General features: G+C 38.3%; 2 protein-coding genes across 2 annotated transcripts; one reads left to right on the forward strand and one right to left on the reverse strand.

The window, feature by feature from the left end:
* The first annotated feature begins 131 nt into the window (after nucleotides 1-131).
* c12h14orf119 (chromosome 12 C14orf119 homolog) lies at nucleotides 132-2,074 on the forward strand. The gene is made up of 2 exons (XM_042497843.1): nucleotides 132-851; nucleotides 1,454-2,074. Exons 1-2 carry the CDS (start codon nucleotides 441-443, stop codon nucleotides 1,625-1,627), a joined length of 585 nt encoding a protein of 194 aa, XP_042353777.1. The 5' UTR covers nucleotides 132-440; the 3' UTR covers nucleotides 1,628-2,074.
* Nucleotides 2,075-18,448, reverse strand: si:ch211-14a17.10 (putative leucine-rich repeat-containing protein DDB_G0290503; the record flags this gene model as incomplete). The annotated part of the gene is made up of 54 exons (XM_042497562.1): nucleotides 2,075-2,776; nucleotides 3,187-3,234; nucleotides 3,326-3,367; nucleotides 3,492-3,629; nucleotides 4,008-4,151; nucleotides 4,262-4,324; nucleotides 5,548-5,610; nucleotides 5,766-5,846; nucleotides 5,939-6,028; nucleotides 6,130-6,212; nucleotides 6,310-6,403; nucleotides 6,497-6,586; nucleotides 6,683-6,751; nucleotides 6,879-6,962; nucleotides 7,083-7,169; nucleotides 7,435-7,518; nucleotides 8,728-8,796; nucleotides 9,611-9,673; nucleotides 9,752-9,814; nucleotides 9,905-9,994; nucleotides 10,088-10,177; nucleotides 10,316-10,405; nucleotides 10,545-10,613; nucleotides 10,713-10,790; nucleotides 11,355-11,441; nucleotides 11,684-11,767; nucleotides 11,927-11,995; nucleotides 12,086-12,148; nucleotides 12,241-12,303; nucleotides 12,386-12,448; nucleotides 12,791-12,874; nucleotides 12,966-13,055; nucleotides 13,280-13,369; nucleotides 13,465-13,533; nucleotides 13,611-13,694; nucleotides 14,222-14,308; nucleotides 14,465-14,548; nucleotides 14,697-14,765; nucleotides 14,847-14,909; nucleotides 14,998-15,060; nucleotides 15,608-15,694; nucleotides 15,815-15,904; nucleotides 16,041-16,130; nucleotides 16,225-16,311; nucleotides 16,422-16,511; nucleotides 16,619-16,684; nucleotides 16,925-17,023; nucleotides 17,152-17,238; nucleotides 17,478-17,570; nucleotides 17,698-17,766; nucleotides 17,858-17,947; nucleotides 18,053-18,121; nucleotides 18,270-18,294; nucleotides 18,398-18,448. Coding segments are annotated over 54 exons (4,731 nt in total), but the record flags the coding sequence as incomplete, so codon positions are not given.
* Between the last annotated feature and the right edge of the window lie 759 nt (nucleotides 18,449-19,207).

Raw genomic sequence — 19,207 nt, forward strand, 5'->3', positions numbered from 1 at the left:
TTCATTGTCAATACTATTAAATGCGTCTTATATATAAAACACAAATTACCGCTCATCTTTTAATTTTGACAGCGACAAACTGCGCAAAATCTGCGCAAGCTTGATTTCCTTCACAGCAAGGCTAGTGAGCTAACCGCTCAGTCTTCCTGTATGTCTGTCAGAAAGATGAGCGCGACTCTCGTTCAACCTCGCTACACTTCAGATATGCCGACAATAAGGTGATTTAAGCTTTTTTTCCAAAAAGATGGGCACCGGCAATAAGAGCAGTTAATTGTGAGTCTAGTTTTAAATCCAGACCCCGACGGTAGAATTTCTTAAGTATAAGCTACGCTACATGTTAACGTTACCCAGACCAGACTGTGCAGCTGGCATAGCTGATTAACTCACAGCCGAGGGATAACTGGCTTCTCTGGGGTTTAAACAAACCTGTCTTTCCAAAGATGTCGTGGTTCAATCATGTCAGCCAAGGCTCAAATCAGCAACCCGCAGACAGCCACAGACACACAGACATGCTGTCTCACAACTTCAGAGGTCCGACAGAGGCATCACCGACCTTTGCAGCACAACACTGGACCGGCTGCTCCACTCCCACCACGGAGGACTTTCCATCAGCTCCGCAGGGTGTAGTGAGCCCTCCCAGTCTTGAGAACCTGTCCTGCGCCTCTCCCGGTGCAGGAAGGGTGAGAGAGCCGGAGCCCATCTCCTATGTGAGCCTCCAGGAGCAGCGGTGCGTCCTGAGCTGGTTCCAGGGCTGGAACGCCAACCAGAGGGAGCGGTTCCTGCAGGACCTCCTGGGCAAAGCTGTGCCAGGGAAAGTGTGCACCCTCCTAGATTCACTCAGCACTCTGCAGGTACTGTATGCAATGTAACTTCTTAACAGAGGCTCCAGAGAGTGATGTTAGCAATTAATCAGTCAGTCAATCAATAAGATTCTATTTGTATAGCACTTTTCAGACAGATTATCTGCCTGGTCGAATATCGGATCGATTTTTGGCATTTTTGTGATTGTCTGTATCAGCATTTTATTTTAATGACTGCCGATAAAACTGATGAATTAAATAGTGCAAGGTGTCAGCATGGGAGGATCTTTGACTTTCTCACATGACTTTATAAAAATATTTGCTGGGAACTTGCTGTATATGATGTAGACAGTTTCAGGTTACATTTAACATTTGCTAAAGGCATTTAAACAAAGGTTGATATTGGAGTTTGTTGTAATCCAGATTTTGAACAGAAATATTTAAATTTTTATTGGAAATGCGTATATTGGTCTCATGAAGTCCTAATAATCGGTATCAGCGCTAAAAAACCAATATTGGTCGACCCCTATATAGCACTTTTCATAAAAAACAACTGTCACAAAAAATATGCCATAGAATTAACTGTTATCATAGTTAGCATAGCAGCATCAGTTATGTAATCTCTAACTTTTATCTTTTTGTACACCTAAAAGGTTAAAGACAGACTACCAAACATCTTTGAATGCCAGCTGCGCCTGTGGACCCAGTGGTTTGAGTCTTGGGGAGAAGAGGAGAGGAATCATTTCCTGCACATACTGGAAGAGCGGGACCCAGTTTTTGTTGCCCATTTTTACAGGAGCGTAGCCGGTACAGCAGGAAGAGACTGACCATTGTTTGCATTGTAATGGAAATCAAGTGAAAAGTGTTAAAAGAGGTGATGTGACAGGAAACTTGTGTTAGAGCTGAGATACTTGTCCTTAGACAAATGTTTGTGCAACTGTGATGGGCTTTGCAAAGGTGAAACTTTTTCATTAGGAAAAGAACTGTTCATTCAATATAAGCTGTTTCTATTCTGTTTCCTACACCAGTTTCACACATTACACCAATTTTTTTTATATGGCTCAAATGTTTTCTTAATGAGGTTATCATGAGTGATGCTCTGTCAACTGCGTGAACTTGAAGTAAACAGGTTTAACATCTGACTGTAACATAAATAAACTTCCAGGCCTGATATTTCCCTAGAGGGCCTAGAGTTTGAAATGCCAGAAATGACATGGACAAGAGGAAATGTTCTTTTTCAAACATTAAAAAAAAATAAACAAAATGCATTCTTGTTTATTTGTCAGTGTTTTATTGCCTGAAACAATCGAGGGCAGTACTAAGAGATGTGTGCCTGAGAAATATTCTGCACTCATAGGGATTGTTTTTAGATGAGCATGTATGAGATGTATCACAGGCAAAAAACACAACTTGCCCTGTTCACTATTTTATCCAGTCAACCGATCCAGGAGGGAGTAATGTTATCGGTGACTGATTTTGAGTGTCCTCAACACAAAAATTGACAAATGGATGGATTTTGTCTGTAAAGCTTTGACCTACAAATGAGTACATATGAGATCTGGCATGAGCGTCGTAAAAAACAATCTCTCCCTTTTTGTAGTTCAGCAGAATTCCCAGTGTAAGAGGCTGCCTCTGAACTTGAATATTAACGGCTCTCTTATCCAAAGCTTTGTACTGACCCTGTTTGTTCAGGACTAGAGTCCAGAAACCATTTCCTGGATTGAATGATATCGTTCCCCGTCTTTGAGCAGATTCACTGGCCATCCCAATGTGGAAACAAAGCTTCCCACCAACAGACACCTCCCAGTAATGTTTGCCACTTGAGAATCCAGTCGTGCCTAGGACTGCGAGAACCCCATCAAACCGGCCTGGGTGGTCGGGGACATTTTGTATTTCCTCACTTGTGGACATTTCAGTGTTATCAGCAGACAGAGTTATTCTTGGATGAGCTGTGTTTGGGTCAAAGGTCATCTTCTCTGTAAATCAAGAAATGTTGATATTAGTGTTTATCTTTACATACAATTTTGAAAGGACACTGGCATTCAAAGGTTTAAATCAGTGATTTAGAGTGTCACTGCCATAAAGCTTGAACAGTCAATTAAATTAAATGACACAACACTGAAGCAGCAGAAGCCAAGGTTTCCTTGCTTGAGGGTCTATTGCAACTGCCTGACATCTTTCATTACATCCTGCCTGTGTGGTAAATGCCGATGTTTACCCCTGATGTAAAAAGAGAACTGTAGGGAGATGACATCTGGGAATCACAATCATTTATGCAGTTTGAACATTCATCATGTAGGATTTCAATGTTAACACTACCTAGAAATGTTAAAGAAAATGCAGGCTGATAATGTACAAAACATTATTGAACTCCTGTGTGACTCACGGGTATAGATTGTCTTATCTTCCACATCAGCCAGTTTGCTTTGAAGTTCTGTAGAGAGAGAAAGAGCAGCACGTTTTCTTGGGTTGAGTTAATGTCACAGTGTTTTCTCTGCACCTTGTTGATTAGAACAAATAACTACCATTTACAGTATCCTCAAGTTTTTTCTTCTCATTTTCCAGGTCTGGAATTGAGACAAAAAAGACAAGAAAGTTTATTCATTGTATTATGAATCACGAGGGCAACAACTACCTTTTCTTCCCTATTTTACTGAATGAATTTGCTTATTGCCAGAGGGTTGAACATACAATCGTATTCACTCAGCAGCGTGTTCCTCTCCCTGTTGTGTTCTTCTAATGTCTGCTGCAGTTGGGCATCCTTCTCGAGCAGCTGCTGCTGTAGGTTATCAGCTGTATCCCGGCTCTGCTGCAGTTGTCTCGCTAACTCTGTTTGATGAAATGTGTGGTTAAAAAAAATGACATAAAATGACGCACTGGATCTCAGAGATACAGAAACACATTATTACACTGGTTGTCTGTAAGTTAACTATTATCTGTCTCTAAACAAAACAAAATATGTTTTACTTCATCACATGCAGGGGGGTGTGAAAAGGGTCAGTGTTTGATGACCTGGAGATGAAAACAGGCTGGCTCATTGTTTAAATTGCTCGACACCTCTTAGCCTTCAGAAGTGCATCATTGATGTGTGGTGTGTAAAAGTCATCCAGTGGCCTGCATTGGACTCTTTGACAGGCAGTTCTATGTTTGTCACCTCTGCTAATATATACAGACTGTGAATTTTCTAATGTTGTCTGTAGAACTTACTGTTGTAGTCTTCCTGCAGTATGTTATCCTTACCAATCTGCTCCAAATCCTGCTGCAGCTGTTTAAGGTCGGCATCTTTGGTGAGCAGCTGCTGCTGCAGGCGATCTGCATCCTCCTGGCTCTGCCGCAGTTGTCTTTGTAAATCTGCTTGATGAAATATTCAGTTAAATAAAAACACTAAATCATATGATGCAGTGGATCCGCAGGACAACTACACGGATAGAGTTTGAATGAGGTCATACTGAGGATCTCACCGTCACACTGGCTGTCATCATCAGTGCAGCACGTTTGCAGTTCCTTGATCTCTTGCCTTAAGTCTGACAGAGGAACGAAGTTCAAACACTGACATGAATCAAACACCAAGAGACATTAGGAATAGGCTACAGTTGGATAGTTAAAAAAATAATGTTCCGGTTCGTTTCCAAAATACTTTTCCTTGACTTCAAGAAAACGTAATAAGGTCAAAGCACCCACACTTCAAAAAATTGAGAACTTAAATGAAACACTACCTTTGCTTGAAAGGATAATGTAGGAAGACGACAACAAAGAGAAACAATTTCACCAGTTCTGGAGCCCAATCTATGAAGCTCCATAGATTTGAGTCTCAAATCACCCAGCACCTATAAACTCTAAGTAACCCGTGTAGAAAATTCATCCTGTCTTGTTTATCATGTCTGTATGCGTTAGTGTGTATGTGCCTTTGTGTATATGTACGTATGCGTCTGTGAGTAGGTCACGAAATTTGATTTCTTGAAGAAGTGATAAGTGATATTGAAAATGAAAAATCTGTATCCACTTAATAAAATAAATAATTTATGAAAAAAAAATTTAAAAAAATTAAAGGGAAAACATCATAAGGAGGGAGTGGGACTTAGGAAAAGACAACCCAGGTGTAAGGACAATCCAACTGCACATACATGTGGATACATAATAATGCAACAGAATCCCTTACTGACATGGGTCAGCCGTGGTGAAACCACAATGCACACTTTAACTGTGTTGTATCATGCAAGATATAGAAACATTCACATTGAGAATGGTTGCTTAGCTCACCCTCCTGCCCGCTTTGTGATTGCATGGAAATAATTGTTTAGTTTATGCAAGATAGGCACAATGAATTTTTGTGAACAGCCAAACGGTGCTTTGCTTTAAATGAGGAAGCGCATTATCTCCCGTCTTTTCGAAAGGGATGGTCCAATGTATGCGAAAGGAGATAAGAAAATTAGCACTGAAACACCTTTGCCGAGCATATATAAAGAATTCGATTAAATCTGATCATCGCTGCTGCTTAGATTATTTCAAGTTATTTTACTCAACACACATTAACTATATCTTTAGACGGAGCCATGCTGGCATATTCCCTCTGCCTCAAGTCTTTGTGCTAAACTAAGCTAAGCTGAGAGGTGTCTGGCTGTAGCTTTATACAGACATAAGCGTGGTATCAATCTTCTCATCTAACTCTAAAAAAAAGAAGCAAATCTGCATTTTTCCCCAAAATGTCAAATTATCCCGTTGAGCCATTGTAATGTACAATACATACCTTTATTTATGCTGTCAAGTTTTCTGTTCTCTCTTTGTTGTGTTTGTAGTTGTTGTTCCAATTCTGAGAGAAGACAAAAAACAGCTGAATGGAAAAATTACTGATGATTTAGTCATCACATGATTGCCTTTAGAAGATTTTTTTCTAGCATACACAGGAAGAAATAATGCATTAGACGTCAGCGGACACAATGGTTTGAAAGTAACAGATTGACAAACCGTTTCTGTCGTTTTCAGTAGGCAGGGGTGGCTTTCTCAGAGCTTTTTTCAGCTGTGTCCTCAGATCAGCGATCTCCATTACTAGCAGAGGCACAGACACAGACACAGTGTTATTTTGGGCTCACAGGGAACAACCGACACAAGAAACATCAGCAAATAAGACATATTCCTACTCAGGTCAAAATTCTTTGCATCTGCATCACTGAGTCGAAGTTCACTGTCTTGTAGTTGCTTCTTTGTCAAATCCAGTCTCTTTTGAATCTCTAAAAAAGATTTTAAGATCAATAAAAGACAAAATCATTAAATCTGTGTATATATTCCTTGGTGGCATATTACAATGTAACGGTCACATTGTGTTCTTCACCTGCAGTGCTTTCAGTACTTGTTTCTTTAAGGTCTGATATCTCGTTTTCCAGTGGTTTGATTTTCTTGTGAAGTTCCATAAATCTGAGCCGCTAAGAAAAGACAAAGCAAGCTATTTTTAATATCCTGATGCTATTTGATCGTTGTTTTTTTTTTCTGACCAAAGATGAGCGGATGACACTTACTCAAATTAGCAATCCTCGTATCACTTAAATCAAGCAGCTGAGTCTTTTCTTCTATCCTTTTCCTGATGTCCTCCAGTTCATTCTCTAGATCTAGACAGACAAGATGTTTTGGGTTTTTTTGTTCTTCAAAATGACTGAAAAAATATTCAGAACAAAATTTGGCTTGCACATACAACTCCCCACCTTTAATTTTCTGCGATGCTGCTTGTGTTTGTATCTTTTCTTGCTTCTCCAATCTTGCTATTTCATCCCGTTGAGCCAAGATTTTAAACACTAACAGAAAAAAGGATTAGATACATTAAGTGGAGACAAAACCATGATCAACAGCGATAGAATCATTCACTTTCTTGTCATTTGACAATGACTCACCCAATTTAGTATTTTCATTTTCTTCATCTCGAATTCCTTCAACCAAATAATTCAAATGAGCCTGGAGTGCTGGAAGAAAACAAAAAAAAAATTGTTTCATGTGTGCATGTTTCATTTGAACTGTTTATTCAAAATATTTGGTTCATGAAATGTTATTACTCCTTTATGTATGTCAAGATATGTTTCTGTCACTCACCATTAATCTTACGGTAATCAGTGTCATTTGCTGCCACGGTCGCCAACTTCTCAATCTGTGTTTGTATTGCAATAATCTGTAAAACTGGAAAAAGGGTCAAACACTGATAACCAAATTCCAGCATTTGTAACTCCCCATCTTGATTATACATAAAACTCAATGCTTTTGACTCTTTCAGTGGGTTGTTAATCATTTTCTACTCACGTCTCTGTGGTTGAGTGCTCCTTTGTTTGAGCTCCTCTGTTTTTCTGGCCAGCTCCTCATTTTTTTCATCTATAATTTTTTGAAGTTCTGCAGAAGAAGCACAGAACACTTTTAAACCCGGTACATCCCACCTTTTCATGCCTTGAGATGAAAAGCACTTCATCATTGTTTAAATATTTTTCTCTTTGTCACCGAGCTGCACATTCAACATACTTTGTGCACTTATTGTAGTGCTTAATTTAAACAACATGAAAACTAAACATCTCAGAAAGGATGCAATACAGCAATACATCAGCATATGGGCAACATGAACTGTGTAGTCACAATGACACACATGCACACACACGCTGACCTTTGATCTTGGTGTCAGATTCAGTGTTTTGTAGTTGTCTCTTTAGCTCCTCCAGTTGCAGGCTTAGTGTAGAAACTTGAAGAGCTGAAGGAACCACATTTAAAAGTGGTTAAACTGAAGAACAGGATTCAAATAGTCAAACGTTTTTCCTTTAAAGGGACCTTTCTTGCTTTTCCTTATTTTATGACATATAGAGGCTATGGAATGTAACAATGTATGATTTTCTTATTACAAATTGCCAAAATTTAATCCTTTGAACCCTGAGCAAATTGTCTTGATTTTTTTTTAAACATGGAAAGAAGGCAATGAGCAGCTTAACAAGAAATGACTCAAAACTTAGCAAGAAATTAGTAAAAAGTTGCAGAAATAATATAATAACAGGACAAAAACTGACAATGACCTGGAAAAAGTACTAAAATAAAATAAAATAAAATAAAATAAAATAAAATAAAATAAAATAAACAAATCAAATCTATGTTTCTCTGTAACCCTAATTTTAAATATGTTGTCATAATTATAAATATAGCTTTCTTAATAGTAAATGGTTTTCTCTCTCATATTGTCAGGTTATTTTCTTGTCATGTTTTACTTTTTCTTTTTTTTATCAATTTGCAGGACATTTCATGCCAAGTTTGTGCATTGCATGTTTTCTCAAGGTTTATAAAATGAATTAAGCCAATTTGTTTGGGTTTTAAAGGTTTAAATAAGAAAAGACACGGCATACTACTGCAAGTGTTAACATTACATTGCCTTCACTACTACAGAGAACCCTGTAATCTTGGTTGCAGATGCTGTTAATTTCCTCCAAAAGATCATGTTCCTGCTGAAACACGTCTGGTCATGAGGATTTATTGTCATAGAAGCTTTTATTGGAGATTTTCCTCAAAAGGAAGTGCAGCTATACTCACAGTCATTCCCCGACTGCAAGCATGCTGCTACATGTAGTTACATGCTAAAAGTCAGGAAAAACATGGAAATATGGGTGCTGTTGTTGTTAATTTCTCAAAGATTTCAGAACAAAATTCCTGCTGGATCATGTCCGGTTTAATCTGAAGCTTCTACAGTAGAAAGAGCTGCTGTTCTCCATTCCAGTCAGAAACGCTGACCAATCAGAGAGCAAAGTTGACTTTTTCGGGAAAGGGGCTTTAAGAGACAGGCACTAAAATGGAGGTATTTAACTAAAATGAGCACAAAGGTCCCCTTTACAACTTTATATGCAGATCACAAGACATTTATTGCCCACACTTCTTCATTTATGGAGTCACTGTTGGGTAACACGGCTACACCACTCACCAAGTGAAGTAACAGACTCAGATTTGGACTGCAGATCCTTCATTTTAGCATCCAGGTCGTTCTGCAGATCTACACACACAATTAGACACATTTGTAACAACTGTTGATCCCACATACAAAGGAAGATTAAACATATTAATGCCTTAAATTAGGCAATCTAAGGACAATTTATTCCCTAAAATACAAATGTCTATATACTGGTCAAAATGGTCGTTTTGATAAGCAACATCTGCCAGGGTTGCCCTCTCTGCCATAATTACTCATTTCACCTTTACAGCCACTTCTGGGGGCTATCTGGCTATCAGGAGATCATGAGCTGATCACTGTCCGTAACTACGACAGAGTTTTAAGGCCACATTTTTTTTGAGACATCGAGAATAAGGTTGTAATATTATTCGAAAAAAGTCGTAATATTATGAGAATAAATTAAAATATTTATATAATGTATTTGTTTAATTATCCAACTCTCATAAAATTACGAATTTTTGTCTTGCGAAATTGCCACTTTATTTTTGAAATATTACAATTTGATTCTCATAAAGTTAGGACTTTTTTCCTTGTTAAACTGCGACTTTATTCTAGTAACATCACAACCTTTTTCTCGTGATATTAAGACGTTATTCTCGAAATTATGACTTTATTCTCGTTATATTAACTTTTTTTCCTTTAACATGGTCCTAATCCTCTGTCATACACAACAACCCCAACTCTTGTAAAATTTCATTTTTCCTGAGAAGTCCTCTGGAGGGGTTTATTTGCAAGATGGTAAGTGATATTCTATTTAAAAAATTTAAAAAATAAAAATTCATAGTGAAATCATAAGGGAGTGGCATAATTGGCCAGCAGGGACGGTAAGTAACAAGTCAACAGAAGTTATACTCACCTTCAAGTTTGTTCTCAAAACTGGAACACTGCGCCTCTGTCTGGTTCAGTTTATCCTGCAGATCTAGTGCAAAAAACACATTCCTCTTAATCTTTATTATCTCTTGCTGCAGAAAACTACACATGCTCGTACTGAACGTACCCTTAATCTCAGCTTGATCACGAGAGTGCTCCTCCTCTTTTGCCTTCAGTTGTTCTTTCAACTCTAGAAATAAGTAAGGTGTGTTTCATATTAAGTAAGGAGCTACCGCTAATACATGAACTCAGTAATGTGAAAGGGGAGTGAGACACCCACCCGCGATTGCAGCAGAATTTGTTTGTTCCTCGTTCTGCCTTTCTTTTTCCAGGTTTCTGAGTTGGTTGTTCAGATTAGTGGTTGTCACAACTGAGGTACACAGAAAGAACATAAGATACAGTACAACACTTCAGACTGTTTCCTCAGTTATTAAAGAGGACACCATGTTCCCACTTAACTCACTCAGCTTGGCGTTTTTCTGATTCTTCTCATTCAGATCGTCGACATATTTCTGCAGCTCCTCCTTCTTGACTTTAAGATCATTTGTGAGCTCTGAGGCAAATCATAGAGGTGAGGATACATTTGTTAGTTACATGCAGGAAGTCAGGGTGCAAATAATAAAAACAACCTTAAAAGCAGGCCATGATTTGCTTGTTTTGGGATTTGTGAAGAATCAGTTCAGATACTTACGGGTCACCTGAGAGGTTTGTGACATCCGGAGATCGGACAGCTGTTTCTGCAGCTGCTCAACCTGAATCTGCAGGGTCATGATTTGCAGCACTGTAGCACACCACAAACAAGAGGACAAAATGTAGTTCAATTCAGGAGATATTCTGTAATAGAATCCTAGGAGGGGGATAACAGAGATTCACCCATCAGAGAGGTGATGAAAAAAAGACTTTGGTTTGCAGTTACTCACTCAATTTTGTGTTGTCGTTGCTTTTGTCATCTATTTGACTGATAAGGCCATTCACTCTGTCTTGCAATTCTTTAAGAAAGTAAATAGTCTTTAATGTCAATGAATTTTTGTCATTTGTGATTTCAGTTCATCAACAATGTCAGTCTGAATGATTCATAATAGACAAACCTTTCACTCTGCCATCGGTGGTCTCATTGGCAGCCAGAAGGTCCCATATCTCATTCTGCAGCTCAATGATTGTTAAAACTGTGACAAACGTGAAGTGACTTACACTGGGTTTATTGCCGCCAGTTGTGAACTGATACTAAAGACATTGGTGGATTAGGATGATTAAAAAAATAAAATAAAATAAAATAAAATACTCAAGGGCACTTTACATATGTGGACATGAAATTGCACAAAAAGAATTAAATGATGAGGAAAAAGATGAATTCGGTAATTCTGGGTTCATTCACATGTTTCTTTCAAACCAAGCAGAACATTTATCATTTATCCAAATTTAGCTTTGTGTGTAATATACATTTTCATTAAGGTTTTGGATCATTTTAGCTGTTTTTTTTAAAACTTGGTTGATGCAATTGCACAGTCTGTACATAGATAATGTTCAACATTACTGTTATTACTGCAAAAATAATAAAAGAAAACAAGAAAAATACTCGAAGTTTGCAACTTTATCACAAAACTGGATAATTATTTGAGTCAGTTTGTAAACATTTGAAAATATTTTTGATATTAAGTTACAACAATAAAGATGATTTGGAGTTAAACAGTGATTCAGGTAATCACAGTGTATCAAATCAAAATGCTCACTTATTTTGGGGTTGGGAATCAGTCTCTCTATGTCTGCAGTCTTGGAGTTCAGTTCCTCTTGTTTCTCCTCCAGTTGTCTCTGCAGCTCTGTGAAGACATTTGACAAGACAGTAAAGTGACTCACAGAATCTAAATGTCTTTAGTCCAGTTAACTTACTTTGGTTAAAACAAGTGAAAAAAATGTGATCATGTAATGTAGATACATTCACCTTTTTAACCAATGATTGGTCTAACAAGTTGATTAATTGAGGAATACAAATTTCTCAATGTAAAACTAAATTGCTCATACAGATACAAATTTGCCCTGACTCACTTTCATTGTAACTCACCTGAGATCTTGTCTGGGTCTTTTGTGGTGGAGATCTGATCCATGAGAGTTTTCACAGCATCATGCAGGTTTATCACACTAAGAACTGAGTCAGATAAACAGAGCACACGTCACTACACATCTCAGCAGTAACTGAGCAGAGGCAGCTGTCATCATGACTGAGAGATTTCAGCTATATGTGAATACTGTACTGTCCTATAGGCTACAGGCTATAATGGCAATGCTGCAGTGTAACGGTACTCACCGAGTGCTGCTTCTGACTCTCCAGTTCTGTTCAGTTCTGCAATTTGCTGTTCAAATTCAGTCTTTAACTCTGACAGAAACACACACAAAAACCAAATCAGAACTGAAACTAAAACATAGCTCATCGGAGCCTTTAGCTGGAGTCATATTTACAACTCACCCTCATATCTTTGCTCAAAACCAGAGCATTCTTTAGTCTTTAATGTCAGTTTTTCGTTCAGATCTGTTGCATAAAAAGAGAAACCCAGGTTGTCAAATCTCTCCCTTCAGAGCACTCTTACTTACTGCTATCCTGCTATAAAGAAACCAACTCACCTCTGACTGCAGCCTGAGCAATGCTACGTTCCCTCTCTGTGTCTTGAAGCAGAGTCTGAAGGGCTAATCGAAAACAATGTCATGTAAAGTCAGTCATTGCTTTTCAGCAGAGACCAAAATATTTCGCCAAGACTCCACAACTTACTCTTAACCTGAGCTTGATCACGAGCGTGCTCCGCCTCTTTGTCCTTCAGTTGCTTCTTCAGGTCTGGAAAAGTCAGTTTTGCTTTATGTCATCAAACAGCAAATTTTATGAAGTAAATTCAGTAGGGCTGCAACTAAAGATAATTTCGATCTGTTGAGTAATTTCTTAATAATCGATTAGGTGTTTGGTCTATAAAACATCAGAAAAAGGCGAAAAATGTCAGTGTTGCCCAAAGTCCAAGAATGTCCTAAAATGTCTTGTTTTGTCCACAACTCAAAGGGATTCAGTAAAGAAACCACCAAATTTTGACTTTCCTTACAAAAAATTACTCAAACCGATTAATCATTTATTAGATTAGTTGGCGATTAATTACATGTTCGACTGTTTTGAAAATGAGATACTTACGAGAAATTGTTGACATTGCTTTGTCATCGTGTTTTTTTTTCTCTAGGTTTCTGAGTTGGTTTTGCAGATTAGTGATTTTGAGAACTGAGAAACAGACATAATGTATTGTAAATAAATACGTGTCAGACAGTTTCTTAATCATGAATAAAGACACCATGTTACACTTTTTACTCACTCAGCCTGGCGTTTGTCTCATTCTTCTTATTCAGCTCGTTGATATGTTTCTGCAGCTCTTCCTTCTTGGTGTCAAGATCATTTGCGAGCTCTGTGACGAATTTTAAAAAGCGAGAACACGCTTATTATTGGCAAGATGCAGAAGATCCATGTCCAATAATAACTTTGTAAGAGACAACCTTCTCAGCTGGTCATGATTTGCTCTTTGTTTTATCAAATAGCTCTACGAAACCAGCTGTGAATTATTTTATTCTATATGGTGCTGTGCACGTTGTGGAGATCAGAGGTTTCGTAAAGAATCATTAGAAAACTTACGGGTAGCCTGGGTGGTTTGTGACGTGTGGAGGTTTGACAGCTGTCTCTGCAGCTGCTCCACCTGACTCTGCAGGGCCATGATGGTCAGCACTAAAGCACACCACAACAGAGAAAGAGGAAGAATGTAGTTCAACTCAAGACATACTCTTATTAGACAGAATTTCTCATAATTATTTCAAACTCACTCAGTTTTGTGTTGTCGTCACCGTTGTTGTCTAGTTCACTGATAAGGCCTTCCATTCTGTCTTGCAAGTCTAGAAAAAGTAAAATACTTTTTAATGTGTATTTTTCATTATTTCATTGTTCAAGTGGCATTTTAGATAAGACAAACCTTCTATACGGTCATCAGTGGTCCCTTTGGCAGCCTTTCTCTGAAGGTCCCATACCTGATTCTGCAGCTCAATGACTTTTAAAACTGAAATAAACAAACACGCAGTGAGTTTAACTAATTCTTTTGAACGCAACTAGTAACTGGTCTCTATTTTGTTCACCATCAACAAAATAACTTGATAATCCTCTGTTTTGATTATGTTTAATTCTGTAAATATCAACCTATTTATTTCACAATTAGTGTCAAAATGAGCAGAGATTTTTTAATTACATTAGACCTGTATGTTTACAGTTCCTCTGACTTGTAAATGCTCTACGCTCTCTAAATTGACCTGTACGTAACTTGCCAAAGATGCCACAAATAAGCATGACAAAGTCTTTTGAACAAGTATCATTGATGAGAGTTGTATTACTCTTAAGGCATGCAGCAAGGGTGTAGGTTTTGTTTCAACATTGAAGGGGACAAACAGAGGGGTTGGGGGGACATCCACCAGAGAGGTTTGAACACCAAACACTTCATTGCCTGTGTTCTGGTTCAGTTTTGTCTAAACAAAAGTCCCAAAATCAGAAGAAATACTTAGCTGCAGTTGGACAGTTAAAGATTCAGCTCACCTGTTTTGGGGTTAGGAATCAGTCTCTTTATGTCTGCAATCTTAGAGTTCAGTTCTTCTTGTTTCTTCTCCAGTTGCCCCTGCAGTTCTGTGAGGAGCGTAAATGATAAGTTCAGGAAAGAAAAAAAATTGTCAAGCCTGTAGTGAAAAATCTAAATCTGGATAGAAATTTCTCGATGTCTGACCAAATATTGCATCAAGACAAATACATGTTTGCAGTGTGAAACCTTAATTGTAACCCCACCTGAGATCCTGTCTGGGTCTTCTGTGGTGGAGATCTGATCCGTGAGAGTCCTTAGAGCATCATGCAGGTTTATTGCACTGACAACTGATTCAGATAAACAGAGCACACACAACTACACATCTGAGCAGTAACTGAGCACACACAGTTTTTGTGAAAATAGAGATTCCTCTATGATGTGAACAATACACTGTGCTGACTCATGATGCCAATATCGCAGTGTCACAGTACTCACTGAGAGCTGCTTTGGGGTCTCCAGTTCTGTTCAGTTCTGCAACCTGCTGTTCCAGTTCAGTCTTTACAGCTGATAGAAACACACATAAAAATCAAATCAGAACTGAAACTAAAAGATGAGGTTTTAGTTGGAATCATATTTACAACTCACCCTCATATCTTTCCTCAAAACTAGAGCATTCTTCACTCTTTGATTGCAGTTTCCTCAGCAGATCTGTTGTACAGAAAGATGAAGTCAGGTCATCGAAGCGCTCAACTGAAATTGTGCTTTTAAGTTTTCAGTGTAGTTTTATTAAACTCACCATTTATTTCAGCCTTAGCTTTGGTAATTTCCCTTTCTTTGGCTTCAAGTAGATTCTGAAGAGCTGATTTAAAACAATGAAATGTTTAGAGACGTTTTAAGGACCAGCATGTGGGATTTGGTAACATCTAGTGGTGAGGTTTCATATTGCAACCAGCTAAAATGCCCCACACTCACCCCTTGCTTTCCAGGCATGTAGACAACCTACAGTGGCCTTTAGGAAATCAGCGTAAAAATGCGCAAGGCCTTTTCCAGAGCCAGTGAAGGCTAAATCTGAGCATTACATGGCGATGCAGCATGGCAGAGTCTGTAAAAGAGGATCTGCTCCTTCTGTATATATATACACCCACTCTAAATTAACGAAAACACACGCCTTACTTTCAAGTGATTACTAATTGAAAGCTTGGAACATTACTTATCAGAGAATCACATTTGGCACGGGGAGATGCTTGGTTACAATCTGCAGTCCTCACCCCAAGACGCCACTTAATCCTTCACACTGCTCCTTTACGTACAGTACTTGAGTAAATGTACTTAGCTACTTCCCACCATTGGCTATCTGCTGCTTTTCAGCCTGACGTAAACAGTGGAAGTAGCAGAGGAGGACTCACTGGTGGTTTGACTCGGTGATGTTGTCTGGTGTTGCTCATCATCATCTAGCTCTCTCACTTCTTTCATTATGCTGATGATTTTCATGACTAAACAAAGTTAAAGAAGAGACTTCAATATTTTGACACTGACTTTTGGAAGTGATATATGTATGCAATATATGGGTACTATTTTTTCAGGCGATCAACCTGCTTCTCTTTCATACTTACTCAGTTGTGCCTGGGCATAATCTGCTTCCTCCAGCTTCTTCTGTAAGCTTTCTTGTCGTTTCCTCTCCTCCTCCAAAATAAGTCTTAGTTCTAGTATAAAAAAACAAACAATAGCTATTGCTTATACCCTCCTGACGTATCTGTTAGAGTAACTATAAGATGTATTTCTAGTTTATCATTACACAAGCAAGTGTGACTTTCAACTCAGAGCTGTAGGAGCATTCACCTTGAAGTTGGAGATCAACTGTCTTTTTGGCATTCGTCATTAACAGTTTGAATTTGACCTCCTCGGCCTGCAGCTTCAAAATTTCCTTGGCTGGAGAAAAACAGGAAAGTGGCTTCAAATAATTGCTGTAGTAAACATAACGATTTCAACAAAAAAACAGCATTTTGTTGAGTCGCACACTTACTAAGTTCCATGTTGTTCTCATCACGATTTAACTCTGAAATCTTCTTTTTAAGGAGCTCAACTGTTTGCCTCCACTGCCTTTGGTAATCTGAAAAAGAAGCACAAATGAAGCTTCAGTGACATAAAGCTCGTCACATGCTAGATTAGACAGAATCTACAACACTATGAGATCTCAAGACACAAAGTATAACAACTGACCAGCAGCATCAGTTCTGGATTCCTTAATGAGGACACTGATGCGCCTCTGCAACGCTGTGATCTTACTGTGCACAGAAATCAGCTCCAGCACTGCAGCACCAACAGAGAATGTGTGTCAGTAAAAGTTACGTCCCAAACTCTTAATTTTTTTTTTTATTACAGAGAAAATATTGACAGATGTAGAAAAATGCACTGACAAGTTGAATCTGCATTTCTGGTGCCTCGCAGCTCACTGAGCTTCACGTCCAGCTGTCTTTGAAGAGCTGATGAAGTGGAAGTGATTAAGCAGAGAACAAATCATTCAACATTTAATGCTAAAAGACGGAGTCCTGCAAAACAAAACTGCTAAACAGAAAGAAGATATACAATGACATGATGTAAGGGAGTATATAACTTTTAGGAGCAGAGGCAACAGGACAACAAGGACACTTCTTAAAGGGACAGCTCAGCTCAAATTGGCCAATTAGCATGCAAATATTTCAGTTATGTGAGCAGCAATTTACCCAGAATTCTTTTGCTGGGCTGACGACCAGTTTGTCCTTTTCCAGATTCTGCGTGTTCCAAATCCCAGATTTGATTTTGCAGCGAGATGATCTGAAGAACTTAACACACAGACACAAAAAAAAATCAAGTCAAATCACAATTATTGCTACAACTATTTACCATGTATAGCTTACATACAGTATAATACTGTAATACAAATATCCCATTAATTTAAAAACGCTCTTACTCAGTATTGAGTTTGGGTGGTTTCTTTCAATCTTCTGCGTATTTACATTCAGTTCCTTGGTCTTGTCTTGCAGCTCTCTCTGCAGCACTGACAGACACAAGTTCACACTTTGAAATTAAAGACATTTAGTGGATTTATCTAGCAAAGGCATTCCCACAGAAGCCCCAGCAAAATGAGCATTGCAGATGAAAATGTCAAGCGGCTGGAGCCAAGTTCAAACATTTCAAGTTTAAAATGATGGTGGAGTTGATGGTGTTGGAAATAACAGGATGGTAAGGTGCTAAATTGTTCTGACTTTTCCAGGAGATGTGAAGCAACACACTCACCTCCAATATCTATGGTTTCAGTGGAATTAGCTGCATGTTTGACCCTCCTCTCTAATGTACTCAGCTCTTTGGTGAGTGCAATAATTTTCAAGACTAGACAAAACCAAAACAATTTGATTAGGTTCAAACTGAAACTCATTGCCACAAGAAATTTAAAACGACATGCTACAAAACATTCAACAAAACATGAGAGTTTAAACTCCAAGTCAGGTGAACTCACTCAAAAAAGAATCATTATCAAATGTCTCCAGGAGTTGTTTCATTCTGTTGAGTAACTGCGCTTGATAAGCTGTCCAGGAATAAAAAACAAAGTTTAACATTTGTTCCATGTGTGTCAGCTGAACATGTGCCATATATGCAGAATATAATCAAACACTTACAGCCGGTGATAGCTGAGGCTGTGGAGCTGCATGTAGCAAGCTGCAGGTTCAGCAGTCTGACTTCCCTTCTCAACCCAAAGGCTTCATTATCTGTCAGGAAGAGTGCACGTTATAGATACAACATAATAGATCAATATCAGAGCTACAGTTTGAACTACTGATGTACTTCAGGTTCTCAAAGAATGAACACCTCACCTAGTTGTCTGTTGCTGAGATATGCCTGCTGAAGCTGACTGTTAAGCAGTGCCAGCTGCTCCTTCATACCTGAAAAGGCATCGTAGTAATTCAGGAAGATAACAGAGACAACATATTTTGCAGTAGGTATATATCGTGTTACAGTATGTCCTCTGACTCAGCCTAGAGCAGTGTATGCATTTGAAATGGGAGACTTTATGTATGAAGAATCACTCACCAATACAAGTTCTGACAACAATTGACTGTAAAAGAGTAAAATATTTTGGATTGGTCGACATACATAAAAAGTTTATTTAAAAAAACATTTATGTGATAAATGTTTTAAAAATTGTTTTTACCACATACCGTTACATTGATATGCCGGGGATCAATGCCTTCTGGAAAGGTTATCTGAAGTCAACATGGTAGAGGATAAAGCATTATAAGGATTGCCCAAATTGCTATATAAATGTTTATTTTACCTGATAAGTCACTGGTTCCCCCATCATGGCTAGGGGCCGCCAAAGCAAGTAGAAAACACTTCATTTTTCCAAAAAAAGAGAAGCCTATAGCTCTATTAATGTTCACAGGAAATAACTGGCTCAAAAATCATCCAAACTGCCAATTTAAAACAAACTTTCTAGAGTTATTGCATTACTATGCATTACTATTACTATTTGGGTTAATTGTGCAATTTTGTTCTGTACTGCTGTTGTTATTTTTTGAATATAATATAAAATATCCATAAAAATGTCACTTAGTCAGTAAGTTAAGTCAATGATAGAAAAGGGGTTCCTTATGGAAAAAGGTTGAGAACCACTGTGGATAAGTGGGGACTCACCGGGATCGCTGAAATTATGCGGTCCACCTCTGGATTTCCTGTATGGCTGTTTCCTTTATGGCTGATTACACTTTTCACATCGAGGTGGCCTGAGAAAACAGAGACATTTCAACATTGACCCTGAATGCAACTGTAAGAGTTTTAAAGTATGTACATTTTACCCACCTATTTGTAACTGAGAACAGATGGTTTACTGTTCTGTGTTTACAATCTATTTATCATATTGTCATCCTGAATGCCCGCAGTGTATTATTTCTGGTCTAATCTGTACACATTGTCTATTGCATGTCTGTCCTTGGAGAGGGATCCCTCTCAGTTGCTCTGTTTGAGGTGTC

Source organism: Plectropomus leopardus, chromosome 12, assembly GCF_008729295.1.
Source record: "Plectropomus leopardus isolate mb chromosome 12, YSFRI_Pleo_2.0, whole genome shotgun sequence".
In the NCBI taxonomy this organism is placed as follows: domain Eukaryota; kingdom Metazoa; phylum Chordata; class Actinopteri; order Perciformes; family Serranidae; genus Plectropomus; species Plectropomus leopardus.